General features: G+C 39.7%; 1 protein-coding gene across 1 annotated transcript; it reads left to right on the top strand.

Moving 5' to 3' along the window:
- Positions 1 to 658: 658 nt before the first annotated feature.
- UPF3A (UPF3A regulator of nonsense mediated mRNA decay) lies at positions 659 to 19,879 on the top strand. The gene is made up of 9 exons (XM_032441982.1): positions 659 to 822; positions 5,954 to 6,060; positions 6,951 to 7,049; positions 7,140 to 7,250; positions 10,805 to 10,860; positions 10,952 to 11,110; positions 13,084 to 13,244; positions 15,812 to 16,106; positions 17,743 to 19,879. Exons 1-9 carry the CDS (start codon positions 686 to 688, stop codon positions 17,914 to 17,916), a joined length of 1,299 nt encoding a protein of 432 aa, XP_032297873.1. The 5' UTR covers positions 659 to 685; the 3' UTR covers positions 17,917 to 19,879.
- The last annotated feature ends 377 nt before the right edge of the window (positions 19,880 to 20,256 follow it).

The raw sequence follows: 20,256 nt of genomic DNA, 5'->3' as shown, positions 1-20,256 counted from the left end.
CTCGCCCCTCAGCGGAGTCTCGCGAGATTCCGCCCCTCAAAAGGGCAGTTCTCGCGAGCTTTCCATCTAGTTGCGGGCGGCGGCTCCATGCGGTCGGAGCGGGAGGTTGTGCTGGTAGCGGTGAGGGGCGGCGGCCGCGACAAGTGGCCCATGGAGGTGCCTCTGCGACGGGAGCCGGACACCGCATTCAACCCACCGCCGTCCCCGGCGCCACCGCTTCCCCCGGCGCCGGTTAAACAGCGAGATGAGAAAAAAACGGCGCTGAGCAAAGTGAGGGGTGTTGGGGCTGTGGGGGCGCGTAACCGCCTCGCTCGTGGCGGGCTGCGGCTGCAGGTGCTGTGGTACCGCGGCCCCCTGAGGGCAGCCCTGCCTTCCCCGTTACCGCGGATGTTGAGTTTAAAGGAAATTGCTGTTGGGGAGCGGTGGGAGCGGACCGTCCCGATGGCTGTGTGGCCATTTTGGTGCTCTGCGCGATGCTGTTGAGTCCCGTTGCGTTTAGGGCGAGCGAGCCCACCTTGCTATAGGGAAACGCACCTGTGTGTGTGGTGTGCTGGGCTTCGGGTACCGCCCAGCGTCAGTCCTTGTCGGGACACCGAGGCTAAGGCTGCAGCCGCAGCTCCCAGATGAAGGAAGAGCTTTTAGAAGGGACTTAGGCGATTTATTTGGTCTTTTTCGTGCTATTTAGATGGAGGATAATTCTCTTTTGTCTATGCAGGTGGTTATTCGACGGCTTCCTCCTTGTCTAACCAAGGAGCAGCTGGAGGAGCAGCTACATCCTCTCCCTGCTCATGATTATTTTGAGTTTTGCACTGCTGATCCCAGGTGAGGATGAGGTGTCCGTGTAGGTTTTCAGGTGCTTAAAGGCTAAGTAAGGAAGTTTGGACCCTAAGTTACTTATTTTGCCCACGGAGCCTGTTTTGTAAGTTACGTAAAATGTTTGGATATATACATGTGCGGTGATAATACATCCCTGCCTCTTCCTTGTATACTCGTGGTTTTAAAACATATATATTTTTTGGTGCAATTAGAGCATAGTTTTGTTTGAAAACGTCATCCTGCTTTTAACTTTAATTGGTAAAAATTATTAGGCTGTTAATTGCCTATGAAAACCATGACATAAAGACAACCGAGGGCAAATATCATCTAAATTCTCATGAACGCCATTCGATTATTAATTTGCTTATGTATTCTTGTCTTTATTTCATACCTTTTTTTTTTTTTCCAAGTAATCCACTCTTATTCATTTTTGTCTCATTCAAAATGTAAAAACGAAGCAGTGGTTGACTGACAATAAGGTAATTTCTGATATACTTACTTAACATGCACATCACAGCGCCAAAATGCCATTCCCTTTTGAACAGAGCGATTTCTAGACAAACTTAACCATGGAAGTAATCATAGCATCCAATGTGCTACATGTCCTTGTGCTCAGAATAATTAAAGGATGTGATTCATCTTGCCCAGCTTAGCCTGCTGCTGTGTGTGGTGAATCATCCTCCACATAGATATATGTATATACATAGATATATGTTTTCTCAGAGTCAGTTCCGCAAAGAGAGAGGAACCAGTATCTGTTTAGTAGAACTTTGTGGCAGTTCATTGCTTGCCTGACTTAGGCTGTTAGGCATATACACAGCATCAATACCATGAAGGATGTGAAGGTAGGTAAGGGTAGGATTTAGTCTGCCCTGGAAGACAGAACAAACATTTGTGGTCCTACCTCCATGCTTTTGTAAGACGTGTACATATATCAACTCCTTTTTTACTGTTTTCGTGATAAAGGTTACTTGTAATTTGATAATGTTCTTATTATATGCAAACTGTAAAACTTTTAACAACTTCATATAACTCAAATGTCATTATTGTGTAAACGCTGTTACATCCATTTCAGTAAAATCATTTCACAAAGTTTGACTGTTGTGTTGTATTTCATTCATTTCTTCTGATACATTTGATTCACTGCATTCAGTTCAGTTTTCTCTCTTGTACATTGGGATCAAAATACAAGCAAAAACTCTGTGTTTCTGACTGATTCTGTGGCCTTTAGGGGTGTTTGATAAGTATGCTGTATCCTATAGCTAACAATGAAGAGGCTGCCTACTGGATCTGTCTTGTTCTTAGGTGCCAAAAAAGAGCTACATCTATGGCGCAGTGGTAGGAATGCCGCTTGCAACACCAGAGGCCCGGGTTCGAATCCTCCCTGTGGCTCAAGTGGTAGAAGTGCCGCTCTGCTACACAAGAGGCTCGAATCCTGGGGGTTGGACTCGATGATCTCTAAGGTCCCTTCCAACCCGCACGAGCTTGTGAGACTGTGAGATTGTATCTGAGCCTTCTAAAACATTGGTGCAGTGGTTGAGTTATGGTCCTGCAGCACTCGGGTCATCCCTCAGGATTGGTACTGACTGCAGAACTCACTGAAAATGTGATATATACTATTGTTGGATAAAAAGCTTGAAGGGGTCTGAAACACACAGATGAGGCTTTTATACATTAAGCACTGATGTCCCACTTGTGTTTGAGGACCAGCTCTGTTTGTAGAAGCAGCTCCATCAGAGGAGGGATGTGGAATTTCTAGGCATCGTCACAGCTATGCTTTCATGACCTACCCTGATATCTGGCAGCAGTAATGGAGAGAGAATCTCCATTGTTGTGTGCCTCCAGTGGCGCAGTGGTAGGAATACTGCTTTGCAACACCAGAGGCCCGGGTTTGAATCCCCCTGTGGCGCAAGTGGTAGAAGTGCCGCTCTGCTACACAGGAGGCCCGAATCCCAGGGGGACTCGATCTCTAAGGTCCCTTCAACCCGCATGAGACTGTGAGAATCCAATTTGATTTTGCTACTGTGCATACCAGTATCAGACTGTGGACAAACATGCTGTAGTAGTTATGTATGTTTCTGCTGACATGAAGTTCTTGAAGACTTAAAATGTGTTTCAAAGACGTTGGATCCCCTATTTTGAAGACAGATTCTAAATCCCTGCTTTCCAGGGATTGTGTCTGGAGAACATTTACATGTTCCAGACACTTTTTTTTTCTTACTAACGTGTTTCTTTGTTTGAAAGATACTCTGATATCAAAGTCTAAGCAAAAAACATTAGAAAAATATTATGTTGGAAAATACTGTGCTTCTGTTCCAGATGGGAAATAGATGGTGTTGGTGTGCAAGATGAAGGAAATAACAGGAAAGTGTATTTGCATTTCTTTTTCATGAGTGTTATGTGTCCAACTGTGAGTGATAAGTTACTGCAGAAGAAGTAAATCAAGTTACTGCAGAAGAAGTAAATCTATGGCCAAGCAGTTCTGTGCACTGAGCTGGAGAAGTAGCTTTTTTCAGTTAGTTTTGTGGAAACTGAAGATTGATAAAGCACTGCAATAGTTGTTAAATTGGGGACTTAAACTCAGGACTTCTCAGTCTTTGATAGCAATGATGGCAGAGGACTGGAGCACCTTCCGTATGAGAACAGTCTGGGACATCTGGGGCCCTTCATCCTAGAGAAAAGAGAGCTCCAGGGGGAGCCTTATAGTGGCCTTCCTGTACCTGAAGGGGCCTATAGGAAAGCTGGGGATGGACTTTTTATAAGGGCGTGTAATGGCAGGACAAGGGGAAATGGCTTTAAACCAGAAGAGGGTAGATTTAGACTTGATATTAGAAGGGAATTCTTGATAGTTAGAGTGGTGAGACACTGGAACAGGCTGCACAGTGAGGCTGTGGATGCCCCCTCCCTAGAAGCGTTCAAGGCCAGGCTGGATGGGGCTTTGAGCAGACTGGTCTAGAGGGAGGTGTCCCTGCCTATAGCAGGGGATTTGGAACTAGGTGATCTTAAAGGTCCCTTCCAACTCAAAGCATTCTATGATCAGGCTGGACCCTCAAGGTTGTTTTTTCCTGGTGAATCTTCAGTACTTCTAGACTATAATCATATCAGTCTCTAATATCAGCTCTCATTTCATTTTAACTTTGAAGAACATATGGAGTGTAAGATAAGAATAGTCTTGTTGAAGTGACAGAGGTTTGTTCCTTCCTGGGAGCCACCGCTTAGCAGACTTCATTGCTGTTGCAGTCATGCAGCACAGAGGACTTTTTCATAGAATCATAGAATCACAAGGTTGGAAAGGACCTACAAGATCATCTAGTCCAACCATCTTCCCATTACTGCAGCTACAGCAAACCACTAAACCATATCTTAGAGCTCCTCATCCAGCACAACTGTGAGGCATCACAGTAAACTTTCCATCTTTGCAGACACTTGCAACTCCTACTGTTATTGTTTTCTAATATTATTTTTAATGGTACATACCTTATGTATGGTATATATATACCTTTAATGGTACATACCATACCTGTTAAATTTAATCTTTTTTTTTTTTTTTTTTTAAAGTTTTTATTTTTATTTTTTTTTTTGCTTTGCTTTGAAAGCACTGAGATGGAAGCTAGCTTGTTTCAGCTGCACTGCATGTTGCTAATGATTCCACACGCTCCTGGAGATGCCTTGTGTTTCATGAGCAGACTGGAGGTTTGCAAATCTGGTAACAGAACTCTGCAGGGTGTGCAGAAGAACTCTGTGGCCAAGCACATCCATATGTCACCATGCTTATTTGGTTGAGCTGTCTAGATGTTTCCTGCAAACAGACTGTACCCTGATACGTAGCATCTGTGTGGGCTGTGGTGGATAAGGAAGCATGCTTGATGTCTGTAGCATCTTTCAGCACTGTTTTGTGTCGACAGCATAGCACTAGCTGTGCCCAATCAGGCCTTTCTGTGGTTGCCTCCCTCCCTGGAGATCTTCTGAAGCCCCATGGCCCTGGGCACCCCGCTCTTGGTGGCCCTGCTAGAGCAGCTGTTAGGACAGAGGGACCCAGAGGGTCCTGCCAGCCTGAGCCATCCTGTGCTTCTGTGATACCTGCTTGCAGTTCATTCAATGCTATTACCTTCCCAGAATGTCAAAATAGTGAATAAATATGTGCTGGTTGTCTTCTGCTGCTGGTGAGTTTATCTTAAAACAGCAGTTGTATGGCAGCAGTACTGTGAACACAGGTATATTAAAATTACGGGCTCACATTCAAATCAAATACATTCAAGTATACTGGGGAAAAAAAAATGTATTAACGTGAAGACATCACTAAAAACAGATTAAGCCAAATGTTTTTACATCGTAATTGTGTGGGAGTGAGAGTTAAGTGTGCACCTGACACTTAGCTGATGAGTGGTAATGCATTACATTACCACAGTTCCATCGGTGGAGGTGGTGTGCCAGCCCTGAGGTTTTGATCTGGCACGCTAATATTTAGAGTGGAACCAATGCCAATAAATTCTTGAAGGATCAGAATTATATTGGGTAAGTACCTGTTCTTTCTTGTGCTAAAAAAAATGCTTTTGATTTTCTCAGTTTTTTTTCTCCACAATTAGACATATATATTCATGCGTGTGTCAAATGGAGTTTGTTTATTTGTACAGAATGCAGCATATTACCTTGCCAAGTATTAAGTCATTTAATCTTTCTTTAATGTGGGAATACAGTGATAGCTTAGCAACTTCCAGTTCACTGAAAGCTTTTACTTCCTTTCCACTACGTCAGCAATGGAAGACATTCCTAACATGCCCAAGAGGTTCCCCAAAAGCACTGCTGTTACTCATCTCTCAAGTCACGAACAAATAGACTTAAAGTTTTGATCCTGCAAAATGGAAATGTATGCTCTGCAATTTAAGGAGACAAAACAAGCTAGAAACATTTGTCTCTGTTCAGAATAAATTTCATAGCTGTATCAGGAATTCAGTCACTGAGTTGATAGATACAGATGTAATAGAAGTTTTTATATGTATTTAGAAACATAAGTATGCATGGTTAAGTTAGCCATTTCCCAGAGAGAATGAGAATGGCAGTGTGATCTATCTATTTCATTTTTCCAGGCCTGAACAGAATAGTAAATAACAGAAAATGACGTTGTTTCTTGTTGCAGCCTTTATCCTCATCTCTACTCAAGAGCATACATTAACTTTAGAAATCCTGAGGACATCCTCCTTTTTAGAGATCGCTTTGATGGCTATGTCTTCATTGATAATAAAGGTTGGACTATTTGTAAGCTATTACATGTGAATACATACATGCCTACATTGCCATTTTAGAACATTAATTCATTTCATTTTTTATAATTAGGCTATTATTTATTTATTTATTTATTTTGCTTAAGATACAGTTGATTACATAAAAGTGCACTAAAACAAAATCTGGTTATTGGAAGATAATGAAGTGAAAAATGTATTTGTCCAGGCAGTCTTATTTGTCTGCATGGTGTGCACACTTCATCTGCATTCTCATAACTCAAGCAGTACATTGTCAGGATCCTATTCATTATCTTAGGTGAGCTTCACAATTCAACACAACATTGACCCAAAACATTGCAAGCACAAGTGGCTGCATCTTTGTTGTGTTTCTGTGAGATAAAGCGGTGCTGTGCATTCCCCTTCTGAGAAAGCAAAACCAAAACCCACATCCTCACTATTTTGGTTGCACAATTTGAGATATGTATGGCTTGACTTTTCAGAGAGCTTTTATGTTTGATAGAACCTCAGGTGTTTTCAGTCTGATTTCCCTTAACAGTGTGTGTACTCACCTGTATTTGTCGATAAGAGCCTGGACATTCTGCTGTAATGTAGGAGACAGATGGTCAGTTTGGTGTGGTTGTTTGCACGTACCAAGCCCAAGCTTAGATTGCAAGTGCCCTCTAGTGAAGCTAATAATAATGTTTAAATGATTCAAGTATTAAAGTGTTTTGTTTGTAATCCAAAATACAGCCACGTGCAAATTGTCCTTTGAAATTCAGGATGGGATTTTAGAAACATTCATCTTCACTTTCAAGTAAAGCTACCCAACACAGACATGAAGGGTTTGGAAAACCTTACTTGAATACAATGAATGCTTCCTGAAATAAAAATTAAGTGTTGTTCTCTTTTAAGGTTTGGAGTACCCTGCAGTGGTTGAATTTGCTCCATTTCAGAAGATTTCAAAAAAGAAATTAAAAAAGAAAGACACCAAGGCTGGGAGCATTGAAGATGGTAAGTGTATCTTCTTGATGTCACGGTGGAAAACAGATTCCATTTCTGTCATGCATAGTACTAACAGAATTCAAAACTTTATCTTCACAGACCCAGAATATAGGAAATTTTTAGAAAGTTACTGTGCTGATGAAGAGAAAATCTGTGCCAATCCTGAGACTCTTTTGGGAGAGATTGAGGCCAAAACAAGGGAACTCATTGGTCTGTTTTCTTGACTTTTCTTATTTTTGAGAATATTAAATATATTATTTTTATATCTTGAAGGTATTACCTGCATGTTATGACCTGTTCAGTCTGGTAGAGGCTGAGGTTATCACACTTAGAATTTTTATTTCCCAGCCAAGTATATTGAGGAAACACCTCTCCTGTTCTTTTGAGGCTCTGTGCATGGAATCACTTGACTTCACCAGAGGTTCTGCATGGGGAATGGCTTTGGTTAGGTAATTCATACTTATTCATACTTCCTTCTGCTTACAGATGTGTTGTAAAAAGACACAAGATTTATTTTTAAAAGATAAAATAGCTGAATACTTAACAGTTGCTCTCTGACATTAGCTGCTTTTATTGTGAAACATGAAATGACCTCTGTTCTCACAGTCAAGGTTCTGAAAAAGCTTTGAAAGTAAGGCTATGCTTTATTCTCTATATGCATGCAGCATGACTTTCACAGACTCATGGGGAATCTTTAATAAGATACCACTGAAATCTTCCTGAATAAATTACATCAAATTTCAATTATAGGTTTTAGCAATATGAATATTACTAGTTACAAGCAGAAATCATAAGTGTATTGTCAACAAAAGGCAAACTGTGTGCTGTGATCCATACTGTGCCATATAACAGAAATACGATGCCTTTTCTTCTTTTCAGTTCAGTCTTTCAAAGAGTACCTTTATGGGACTGTCTGTAGTGACTGTAACACTCCACAGTTGTGCCACGCTGTAGGTAATTATTTGACCATTGGCAAACGTGTAGGAGAAGGATGTTATTAGAAGATGCACAAGGCAGACCTGGAAAGATTTGGGGGAAAAAAAAGCAGATGGGATGAAATGCAGCGTTCAGCACAGCAGTGCTGACTGCTCATGTCTTTCTGAGGTCAGGATATCTTAATTGCTAGGATTGTTAGAAAACTGAACTTCGTAGAAAAAAAAAAATTGTTAACAGAGTGCGCAGCATAGACATGAATAATGAGGTGCAGTTAGCATTGCAGGAGGCAGTCACAGGTGATGAAGCCTCCCTATCAACATGCTAAAGGCAAGGAGCCCTGTCCAGCTCTGGCTTGGAGTAGTTCTGCATATTAGTACATTGTCAAAGCTCTTTCAGGACTCCTGCAGTACTGAGAGAAAATTTTCCTGGGATAGGAAAGACCTATTTTTCATTCCAAATGTGATGTGATCTATATCTTTTCAAAGCCTCCAAATAATAGTGCCACGTCACACTGAGAAACACAGATAGCTCTTTCCAGAATACTGGAACTTGGCAGCTGTCAGAACGCAGCTTTAAGGGAGGGTGGCACCTCTAAGTGACAACATCTAGATCACTGGAGCACGCACTCTTTCCTCTGTTGTGCCAATTTGCCAAGAAAAAAAGAATCCAAAACCAAAGCAGCTTGATGTAAGGAATGTTAATGTTCCGCGTGTGTTAAATCATAGGAAATCAAATCAGTTAGTTTTTGTTGTCAGTACAAAACCAAAGATCACTTCAGTGGATAGCAAGCTTGTAGCAGAAGTGTGTGAGACGTTAGATGTGTACGTCTAGTTTCAAAGGTGCTAATATCTACTTGAGTTAATGAAAGATGTGCCCAGGACTTAGTTGGCAGAATTGGGCCTCACATTCTCAGCATTTCTCCAGGTAGCGTTGCTACTGCAAACCAGCATGGTTTGTGCATCACGTCAGATGCGTTAGCTCATCAGTTTCAGTGTGACATAGAGATATAAAACAGAATTTCTCTGTAACAGGATAAAGGTAAGCTCATTCTTCTGGCTTGTTTGTAGAAAGCGAGATAAAATATAAAAGTTATTGCTGATGGAGCTTTATAGTTTATTTTCTTCTAACATTTCTTAAATGTTTACAGAAAAAAACAGATTTTCATTTAGAGTAAGGCTTATAAACAAGGGGAGTAAGATTCAAGTTTTATTGATATGCATCTTTTTTTTATCTCCCTCTTCTGATAGTACTCGTCACACTGCCTCTCTTCTGTGAACTTCCATGTTGCCATTTCTCATCCAACCCCTTGCTCTGCAGCCTTAGTCATGTCTAGAGTCAGGTGCTGAACTCCTGGTGTGGCAGATCCTTCCCCATACCTTCTGGTGACAATCTGTGGTCAATTCCATTGTGTGGAAATCACCGGAGATGCTCAGACAGGGGACTGAGAGGGGCAGGAGAGGGTGGCAGAGCTGCAGATCTGGGAGACTGGAAGGGAGGACAGTGAGGACCTAAAATTTGTCAGAAATTATGAGCAGGTGGAAAAGAAAGAAACAGCACTGGAAGTATAGGGGTAGAGAGAGGAATATATCAAACCAGCAAGTCTGCTTGTTGCTTTTGGCCATTGATATTTGCTGAAGATAAATACCAAATCAAATCAAACCTTCCAATCCATAACTTCATAACAAAGTTTTCTGTTTGTTTAGGTTTTCTGTTTGTTTGTTTTCTATTAAGTTATTTAGCTGTTCTAAACAAAAAACATTCAAATGTTTTTGGGATATGAGGTTATGTATAGATTTGAGCTACGCCTTTTTAAATTTGATTGAGAATTCCTTTTTTTCTGTTCCATTTTCTATTTTTTCTTCCAAATCATATCTCTTCTGGTTGCAGGAAGAGACTATGAAAATTGTGGAGCATTTTTTAGCTCTAAGTATTTTCTGCATCTTTGTCCTGGATCATCTAAGACTGCCAACATTCTTTTCAGCTACTCGCAACACGTGGGTTCAAATTTGAATTCAGTGCTGGCAGCCATCGATGCCATGTATATGATATAGAATTTGATGACATCTTCAAGCTTTAGTAGATATTGGCGATGGCATAGGCTCGATTTCAGAGTGTGAAGATAGCTCCGAAGCATAAGAATGTCTTTGTGATCCATCAAATGATCACCCAAATACATTATTTGGGAAAGCAGAGCCTTATTGAATCTGTTGACACTTTGTTGTATCCTGGGACAAACGACTTATCTTTAATTATTCTTGTTTTCCCATGGAATGATGAATGCTTGATGGGAGTCCAGGGGAAATGTTATATATGAATGAAAATGTTTCTTTCATAATGTACTTTGAAATTTGGGGCTGAAGAGTGATATGTGAGATTACTGTAATGTGGACTGTACATGAACAGCAATCTAACTAGCTTTTAATGTGCAAAAGTTGAAAGAGGAATAGATATAGTGGTAGGAATGTGGTAGAATTTGATACTGAGCACATTTATTTTTTTGGTGAATAGCTCTTTGGCCAGCAAGAGAAAAATGCCATTCTCTGAACTGAAAAGATATGATTTTAAGTTTAAAACTTAAATAATCGAGCAACATATCTCTGTTGCTTCTTGCCCTATCAGCAAGAAAAAAAAAAAAAAACCACACCCAAATAATGTGTTTCTAAAATGGAATGATGGGACTACCATCCAGAATATATGAGATAAGTAGGTTTATATATTATTTGGCTCCCTTGCAGATAAAGTTAGAAAGAAGGGATTAATACTGAAGTAAAGAAATGAGTACATATTTTAGGAGTTGAACACTATATCACAAATTTTTTGTGTTTTAGCTAGAAGAACAACACCCCTTTTGGAATATATTAAAAATAGAAAATTAGAAAAGCAGGTACGTTCAGATTTTTGCCTGAAGTTCAACATTTATGTTTCATGTGGTTTTCCTGTGGGCAATTTACAATTAATCATTTTGAACTCTTCAGAGAATTCGAGAAGAGAAAAGGGAGGAACGAAGGCGGAGGGAACTGGAGAAGAAACGTCTGAGAGAAGAAGAGAAAAGGAAACGCAGAGAGGAGGAGAGACGTAAAAGGAAAGAAGCAGAAAAACATAAGAAAATTTCTGATAAAGAAATAAGGATCAAGGTACCTTAACCAAACCAAACCAAACCAAAACTCCTCTGTGGAAGTTATTCAGAAGTTCTTTTGGTTTCACACTGTTTATGCTGTGTACTATGGTATGATCTGGTAATAGCAGTCGTTTTTACTGGAAGGAGAAATAGAGTAAGGCTTAGGCTAAGGACTGTTGTTGAAAAGTCTGACTAATTACTTTAGATACAGTGATGTGCTAATGCAGTTACATCGACAGGCAACTGTGAATATATCCTTATACAACAATGCCACATTCAGTGCTGACAGAACCTGACAGAACCAGATTGTTCTGCACTAACACATCAGAGCATTAATGCAAATACGGCTTTTAGCACTTTGTCATGTAAATCTAGCTGGATGTATTGAGGGTGTTTTTTTGTTTATGCTCAGAACTGGTTTATAGTATCCTTTAAGCCAGTTATTAAAAAGTCTTGTCATAATTTATATAAAAGTATATGTTTTAATAATTTTTAAATTAAAAATTATGAGCATAATTTTATAATGTTATAATTATAAATTATTTTTATAAAATGTGTAAATATTATCATATATAACTGTTTGTACTAATTGTGTACATTAACATCATTATATATAATTTCAATCTGTGTTGTATTTTAACACTTTGAACGGATGTGCTTTTAATGACTTAGGTGGGTGCATTTTGTGGTATTACGTCTCCACATTTAAAACCTTCTTTGTATAAGACAAGAAACACGAAAAAAACAAAACCAACCCTATTCATTTCATCTAAATTTTGTGGTACTGGAAAGTTTTGTAGGCTCTTTGATGAGGTAAACTGATGTAAGAATCTGTAGCCTAATACAAGGATGCACAGAATCACTCCAGATCTTGTGAGGGAGTCAAGCCACAAAGCTTTGTAGCTTTATCCTCTTCCTTGACATCCCAGACAACACTTGCCTCCATCTAAACATATAGGAACAGTACGTTCTGAAGCACTTACACTTTTTTTCATATTTGTGTGTAACAAACATTCTGGAATGTCAGGAAAAAAAGGGGCTTGTCCTTTAAAAGGTATTTTCCAAAATTTGTTGTCCAGAATGCTCTAGTATTTATGATCTGTCATCTATGGGAATGTGAAATTGAGAACTAGTTCTGGCCCTGAGGAAAGGGAAAATACTGCCTGGAAGAAACATTTTAGATTCTTCTAGGTGTATTGAAGAGCAACAACTTTTCATCATCATCATCATCATAATAATAATAATAAGAAGAAGAAGAAGAAGAAGAAGAAGGTGGAATGAAAAGTGCGTTGAGATATTCTACTTGTTGTTGAAATGATAGAAAACTACTTTGAGACACTCGGTCCTTCTATGAGGGCTATTGCTGTAATTCTAGATACTGCTCAAGCCCCATGTGGATTATTTGTTGAGGAATTAACAAAATTCTTGGAAAGCTTAATCTCCAAAATTACAAAGTTATGTGATATTCCCTGCTAACCCCTTAATTTTCCCTCAGTCTGTATTTTTGTTAAGGTGTATTTATACGAAGCGCCTATTTCCACATGCCAACCTGTCCCAAAGTTTTAGCGTGTCACACACTTTATACGTAATAACTTGAAGGAGTGAACTATTAATCCTGCTCTTTTTGTAGTATTGTAGAGGTTCTGCTTTTATTTTATTGGCAATGACGTTGGTCTCTGTTGTTACATGATTTCTAAGAAATCATTGACTATGTAAAACTCGGGAGAGAAGAGTAGGTAAGTGCTTTCTCCAATATTCTTCACAAATCTAAAGCATGCCAGTGAATGCCTGTTAGTGACTGTACCTCCTTACCTAAAGTAAACTGCCCTTTTAAAATGACTTTGAAAAATGCATACTTTATAATAAAATATATTCATAGCATTTAGTAAGGTATCTGAAATCTTAACAGGTCATTTGATACATTGTTAAAATGTCCATTACAACAGAAGATAATAATTATATGTCATAATATAAACAAATATTTTTTAGCTTCTTAAGAAGCCTGAAAAAGGAGATGAGCCAGCCAGCGAGAAGCACAAAGAAAAAGACGAAGAAGCTGACACTGAAGAAAACAAATGGGATAAGTCTCCTGGACCTGGGAGTATAAGATCCAAATCATTGGAAGGTTCACTAAAAGAGCTTAAGGAGAAGTAAGTATTATTTATCTTAGGGACTTAGATGCTAAATGCTTTGATTTGAAGGCTTAGCCATGATGTAAGAGTTTGGCTGGGTGTTTGTCAGCAAAGAGCTGATTTCATTTTGCACGTGTACGAATCTCTCACCATTCTTTTTGTTAAAGGTGTTTAGTAACAACTTACTGACCTGATGGCAGTAGTAGTGGATGCAGTTCCATTGGGTAAGGCCCAATTTCCATCACCGATGTCAAAGTCTAAATTGCCTCCAGTCTTCACTTTTCATCACGCTAACTGTTTTCACTGCAGTAAGCAGATGATTGTGTTTGATAACTGGGACAATGGCAGAATAGTTGAGGTGTGACTGACAGCCTTATGATAGGTGCAGAAGGTTGTCTGTCTCTCACTGCCTTTTGTATAGCATACACAGTAGTAGAAACAAGAGGTATAGCTCTCTTCTGTAGCTAATGTATCCTCAAAGTGTGCTGGAAGTACTCAGCAGCTGGTTCTCTCTTTTATATGATATATATGATGGGTGCGTGTGTGAGCAGGATTCACCCAAGAGAGATGTAATGTAAGAGTAATGTTGCTAAGATAAATAACACTTTCCCAATTCCACTGAGCTCTCAGAAGAAGTACTTTGCAAAATGGAAGAGCTGCATCTGAGATGTCATGTGTGTCTGTAACTTGTACGTATGGATGAACAGAGCATTTAAATAACTTACTTAAGGTCATATAGGTAACGTATCAGACAAAGATCAGGACTGTGCTGTGCTTTAAATGTTACCATTCTCCACATAGGCTATTGAGTTTTGTGAAGAGTATACAGGAGCTGCAAGTATTCTCATAATAGCAGATAGAAAAGCAAAGAAATGTAAACAGTGGAAAATAAACCCAACAAATTTGCTAACTAAAACACATGATTCACCCATAATATCCTACATGTATTGCTCATCTCTTTTATCTGTGAGAAGGGACCTGAATCATGGGCTCAGAGTTTCAGCATCCCATGTCCTGAAAGGTCCTGACAGGTGCTGAAAACTTCAGTTTTCCATTCTGTGGTGGAAAATGAAAGCATTCAGGAAATCTTGAATCAATGGTCTTCAGCAAAGGAAAGACAGGAAAGGAAGGGTGCCCTAAAATGCGTACAGGGGCAAGTCAGTTTTTTGGTAATTAGGCTTATTATGGACTAAGCTTTATGTTCTGCCATATAGCATTTTCCGTATTGATCCTGTAAATTTAATGAGGCATCAATATAGCTTTTCCAGGTGTGAAAGAGAATCCTTTTTGCTGTGCATGTACAGTAAGTTACCTTGTCTTTCCAAGTGCTTGCTTCATCATGACTATTGATTATTAGGGTTAATAGATATCGTGTTACTGACACAGAGATCAGTAACAAGCCAGAACTTGGAACTCTACATAAGCAGCCAATTTAAAGCTTGCTAGCTGTATTTTTTTTACATTTACTTTGTAATTTTGTATTGCTTATCCTCCTGTTTCCACTCCTCTTCCCTATGACTGAACTGTAGAAAGCTGTTCCGGCCACTCCGGAGCTGGGGTCTGTATCCCTGTCACTGAGCACAAATGTTCCTCCATCACCCACAGGAGGAGACTGCAGGGCACTGGGAAGCATTGCAGCAGCAAGTCTGTGTGTGCACCCTGTCTTTGGAAAGGACGTGCTCCAGAGCCTCGCTAAGACTTTCCTCCTTCAATTTTAAGCATTCAAATATATGAAACACATGAAAAGAAAGTACATGTATTTGCTGCTTTCAAAATTTTAATCTATTATGTAATCTTTCTTCATTATTTATGGTTTTGTTTTACGAGAGAAGCAAGTGCTTGCTGAACTGGAACAATGGAGTGAATGAGAGAGCTGAGTTGTATCAGACAGGCAGCAAAATGTTGCAAACTAAGAATCTTTATAATATAAACCCATTGCAGCATAGCATAACTGTAAGTATTACGTTGTGATAAGGTAATGATGCTTACCCAACAAAAAGAAATGTTAAGGTAGGCAAAAGTGTTTGGAGACAAAATAAACAAATGCTGGGAACACAAGCATTTGTTTTCTCAGATACCTCCCAGAAGCTCCAGTGTCTGACAGTGAATAATTTTTGTTAACAAATGGTTAAAGGGTACGTGCACAGATCCTTTGGGCCCTGAATGCTGCCTTTCAAGGCAGTACTCACATACATAGGTACGGCTCTTCTCAAGAGCAGCCACAGCACCTGGTGATGCAGCACAGGGTTATGTGAGGAGCACTGGGGAACCACCCAAGGGATTGCAGGGGGGCATAAAGGTTGGAGCAGAGGCTTCCCATAGCAAGCACACAAAAACCAGATTTTTCTTGCAAAGTTTTATCTGCTACTTTCTGAACTTAGTGCATCGTGGAGAGCTGGACGTACATAAGTGAGACGTTCAGCAAAATTGCACATAACCCATATTTATTAAAGGAAAAACAGTCTTCACATATAACTGACCTAACGACTGACCAAGACAAAGGGAGACTTTGTATTCTATACTTCAATAACCTTTGTATTTTTTAAGCTGTTTATTGCTTGGATTCTCTTTCTATGCATTTACAGGTCACAAAATGATAGTGACAAAGAGCAAAGAGATTTGGAGAGAAGATTTCGAGACAAAGAACCTGAAAGGCAAAGGTATCGACTGGATGATGGCAGGAAGCATAGAACTCACTATGAGTTTGACAAGTTTGTGAGAAGGAATGAAGAAGAGCTGAAATGGGGGAAAGGATACAACCAAGACAGAGGAAAGAAAGGGAACCACAACTACAGCTTCACTGTGGAGGCAGTAGACAAACTGGGTAAAGAGGACAAGTGTGATGACATGGCATCCAAAAAGGAGCGCATAAGAAATAAGGTTCTTTTATTCATTTAGGATAATCTTTCATTAGTTAAATATGCTTCAAGATCACAGGTTTTCCTTTTGCAAACTTAGCATAAAAGATGCTTTAAAAAAAAAAAAAAACCAAAAAACCAAAAAAACCACAATTCTTTATTTTATTTTCAGTAAAATCCCAACTTCTTTTTCTTGTTGTCAAAGGACAACAGCAGTTAAAATAAGTTATGGCCACAGGTCTCTGCTCATTTGTATGTACCATATACAGCATACTTTCTGTCTTAAATTCAACCCTGGCATTTTAAGAACACTATTCTTGGAAGCCTTGTATTTTATAAGCATACTAAAGATTGTTATACTTTTAGTTTGCAATGAAATTCAACAACTGTGTCATGCTAGTCTTTGTGTTTCCATTACCCTGCCCATAACGTCCTTACAACTGACCAGAACTTCATTAAGGACATAGCGTAAGTAAGGACATGTCCAAATAGCTAATTCAGAAACAGTTGTATTTAGATGCACCAGAGTCTTTTCAGGAGGTGGTTATCCTTGTCAACCTCATTCTCTATCTGTTCTGGTCCTAGATTTTCTGCACAAGATTATTGAAACATTATTTTGTGTATAAATATATTCAGCATGTGAATCTCTTCTTTCAAACCACATTCGTGATACGGGGTGGCGGTGGGAGCTGCCAAGGATGGTGAGCTGGTCATCTGTGGCATGAGTCCGTGTGGATCACATACAAAGCTGGCCCAGGTGGACTCACTGTGCAAGCCATGTGGGTCACTTTGTGCAAAAAAAGGGCTGTTTTAAAATAGGCTGCTTATTTTTTTTGCAAAAACTTACCTAATACAAGAATTCGACCAAAAAGCTGTGGTTGTGGTGAATGGGTTACTCAACAACAATCAAAAACTAGCATTTCTGTGAGTAAAATAAGCAATCTACTAGGAAAAGACTTCTTAAGCATTGTTTCAATAATACATTTTATTATTGAAATTTCAAGAATAAAAAGCACTTTCAAGAGTTGTGGAACTTCCCTGTTTGTAGGTTCAAGTCTCTTTTTCTTGTGTGTTGCTCCTTCTCCCATTTCCCAGTGGTCAAATCAGCATCTTGTTGTTGGGTCACACATATGACTGAGTCAGCAGCACTGAACACATTCAGTTGAGGATAATTTTCTGTCTGTTACCTGCTAACTGGTGCTCTGGTTTATCTCATTTTATTGTGCTTATAGTTAATATTTGTTACTCATCTGCCAAGGTGCAAATGTGCAGGCTGTTGTTCTTCCCAGCTGCTGCTGGTAAAGGTAGCAACATATTTCAGAGTTTTACCTAGGCATGCATAGCAGTACTGTGTTTGATAACAGCCAGCAGTACTTCTCCTTATTTATGTCAAATGTGTCATAAGATCTTTTCTTTTTACAGCTTTCTTCGCTTATTCAAAATGCTTGGCTTTCAAGAATAGTGTTGTGAGCAAGACAGATATTAAATACTCAGTTGATTTTCATTACACTTCATTTTTCTTTTTCCCCAACTTTTATGATATGTGAAGTAATTTAACACAAAATCTGCTTTCTTCACAAGAATTAATCTCTTTAAAACCTCACCTGTGTTTCCCACACAGGTTTATCAGATAGTTAACCTCATTTGCTCCCCCCTAGGATCGCCCAGCCATGCAGCTGTACCAACCAGGGGCTCGCATCCGAACGCATACGGGATCCATGAGTAAAGGCTATGACTGCAGTGGGAAGTCTTTGGAAGATGCTCTTGACAAAAAGTATGAGGTGGATAGCTCAATGGGAGGCGGCTCTGAGAAGAGCGAGGAAGCAGAATAAAACAAACTGGAGGAAAGACTTGTGAAAAGGGATGAGCTTCAGATTCAACATCACCACATAGAGCCATTTCAGAAGCCCAACACCAACAGAATTGTCATAGCTATCTCTTACTTCCTCTGAAATAAAGAATTGGGGATGTATAAAGTATCTTACAGCAAAGGAATGTGATTGCTTTTGTACATAAAGCAGAGCAAACACCATTTGCCTAACGTAAAAGCGGTCTAATGTTTTATTAGATTCACTTTGAGATATAAAATCTCTAATAGTTTTAAAGGAACGTTTCTAGAACGCTTGAGAAGCGATCTCACCTTTGCAAGCCTAAAGAAACTAACTGTGGATTTGTGTCATTGTGAGGCCTGAAGCACTTCCAAGTGTTGGGTGCACGGCAGCCCCAGGGCCCCTTCCTGCACATGGCAGTGCTGCCCAGCGCTGTGCGCCCCGGGGAGCTCCGCAGCCAGCAGTGTTTGCAGGAATAGCACTGAGTGTCTGTACGTACCTTGTGTGTTCACATTGTTTTCCAATTAACTACAGCGTCAAGTAAGTGTTATCAAAGCTACGAGTGTGTTGTCACAGTGTCATTTTCGGAGCCACTTCTGCCTTTTATGTTTTAATGGATTCTTGTACTTAAAGCAGAGAAAAGCTAACACAAACCTCAGCACTTAATGTGTATGGTTTTCTTAAATTAGCTGTTTGTTTTTTTATGGTTTTGACACTGTCTTTTCCAGAAGTGATTGTACAGCGATGACTTTTTATATGCTGATGTTTGATGTAAGATGCGGTTGCAGGATCTGGACAACATCTGACACGTGAGAGTTCAGAAGTTCAGTTTGTTTAAAGGAAAACAAACACGAGTGTCAGCTGCGAAGTCCCATTTTGTAAGATCCAAGTCAAATTCTGCCCTCTGATGCAGGCACATATATATGTGTGTGTGTAAATATATATATATATATATATATATATATATATATATATATTTACAGTGTTTCCATCGGAACAGCTGCATGTTTATGGAAGGGCAAAACTTAGGCATCTTTTACAGCTGAAAGCTTCACAGACATTGAAACGGAGACCTGCTGTGTTGATAAAGTTAAATGGTAAGACACTCATTTACTTTTTACATCCTCCTGGAGCATTTTGTTAAGCGTAATATCTAGCTGTTCTACACTGAAAAATTACTGATTGTATTTTCCAAGATAATAAGCATTATGTGAATAAAAACAACAGGATTTTCACTATGATTTTAAGAAGTGATCTTATGTAGTTTTTCTGTCTGCACTCTAAAAAACATAAGTAGGGTGCTGCGCTACTCTGTATTCCTCAGAAATAGATAAAAATAGCATTGAGAAAAGTTTTAATATCAAGCTATGTGAGTGAGAAGCCAACTGAAACTTCTTCAAAGCGTAAGTGAAACAACTGTTGGAGAATCATTTGCTTTTATCTTCAGCTGAAGTTTATATTGTGTAAGGTTTATTCTGACTGCTGAGAAGGGATCTGAGTTCAGCTTCCCGGCTGAATGAAAGAGCCTGGCTTGGTTTGAGGAGAAGGAAACCCAACCAGGACAGTTCTCCTGCAATAGGGGCAGACAGGGCTCTGTCTGCCTCAGATTGGGGTCTGCATAAATACAACCATTTCCAACCCATTCAGCTGCCCAGAGGACATGGGCAGAGCCTTGCTGGCTCAAGCAGGAGTCTTGTTTGTGAGAGGAACCCACAAGAGCTAGAGAAGAAATTATGCACATCCTCACATGCTTAGCATTTTTTGTCCAAAGGACACCTGCATTCTGTTTGATTGCAGCGAAGCTGGCCTTGGGTTTACACATCTGCACACACAGGGTATCCAGAACATTGATATTCACAGGGGAAGCCGGGTGGGAGGAGCTGCCACCTGCTCAGTGCTTGCTCTTTTTCCTACGCGCCTCCTGATGACACAAAATAAATGCAGGCTTGCAGCCTGTCTTTGTACACAGTCACTGTGGCGTGAGAGCTTTATTTCCACAATAGCAACTTTGTTTTGCAAATTCAGCTCTGCTGAAAGTAGATCCAGCTTCCCTGAGAAAAAAGGGAATTGTATCTAGTTACATCACAGCTGATTTTGGTTCCATCTGCTTCCTTGTTTTTACAATATAGCGCTGTCTCTTCAACACAAATCGTCACCACCCTGATAGCCTCACTCACTTTCTGTTGTCCTATTTCTTACTGTGGTGCCAACCTGTTCCCTTGATACCTACACAGAGGTAGTATGGACTTTTAGCCACAAGTGCTGCCAAACACACTGCCTCTGTGTGGGCTCTGAGCTGTGACGGATCACTGCTAAATGCCACCTGATGTTACGACAGATCAT

This window comes from Coturnix japonica, chromosome 1 (assembly GCF_001577835.2).
Source record: "Coturnix japonica isolate 7356 chromosome 1, Coturnix japonica 2.1, whole genome shotgun sequence".
Taxonomy (NCBI): domain Eukaryota; kingdom Metazoa; phylum Chordata; class Aves; order Galliformes; family Phasianidae; genus Coturnix; species Coturnix japonica.
The sequence above is the reverse complement of the archived record's forward strand: the minus strand, read 5'-3'. Positions and strand labels throughout refer to the sequence as shown.

What these genes read in the sequence shown, in the direction of transcription:
- UPF3A (XM_032441982.1), top strand. Translation starts at nt 686, where the DNA reads ATGGAGGATAATTCTCTTTTGTCTATGCAGGTGGTTATTCGACGGCTT. An exon ending in TTTTGCACTGCTGATCCCAG is followed by an intron (nt 823 to 5,953) that starts GTGAGGATGAGG and finishes TTCTTGTTGCAG; the next exon opens with CCTTTATCCTCATCTCTACT. An exon ending in CAAAACAAGGGAACTCATTG is followed by an intron (nt 7,251 to 10,804) that starts GTCTGTTTTCTT and finishes TTTGTGTTTTAG; the next exon opens with CTAGAAGAACAACACCCCTT.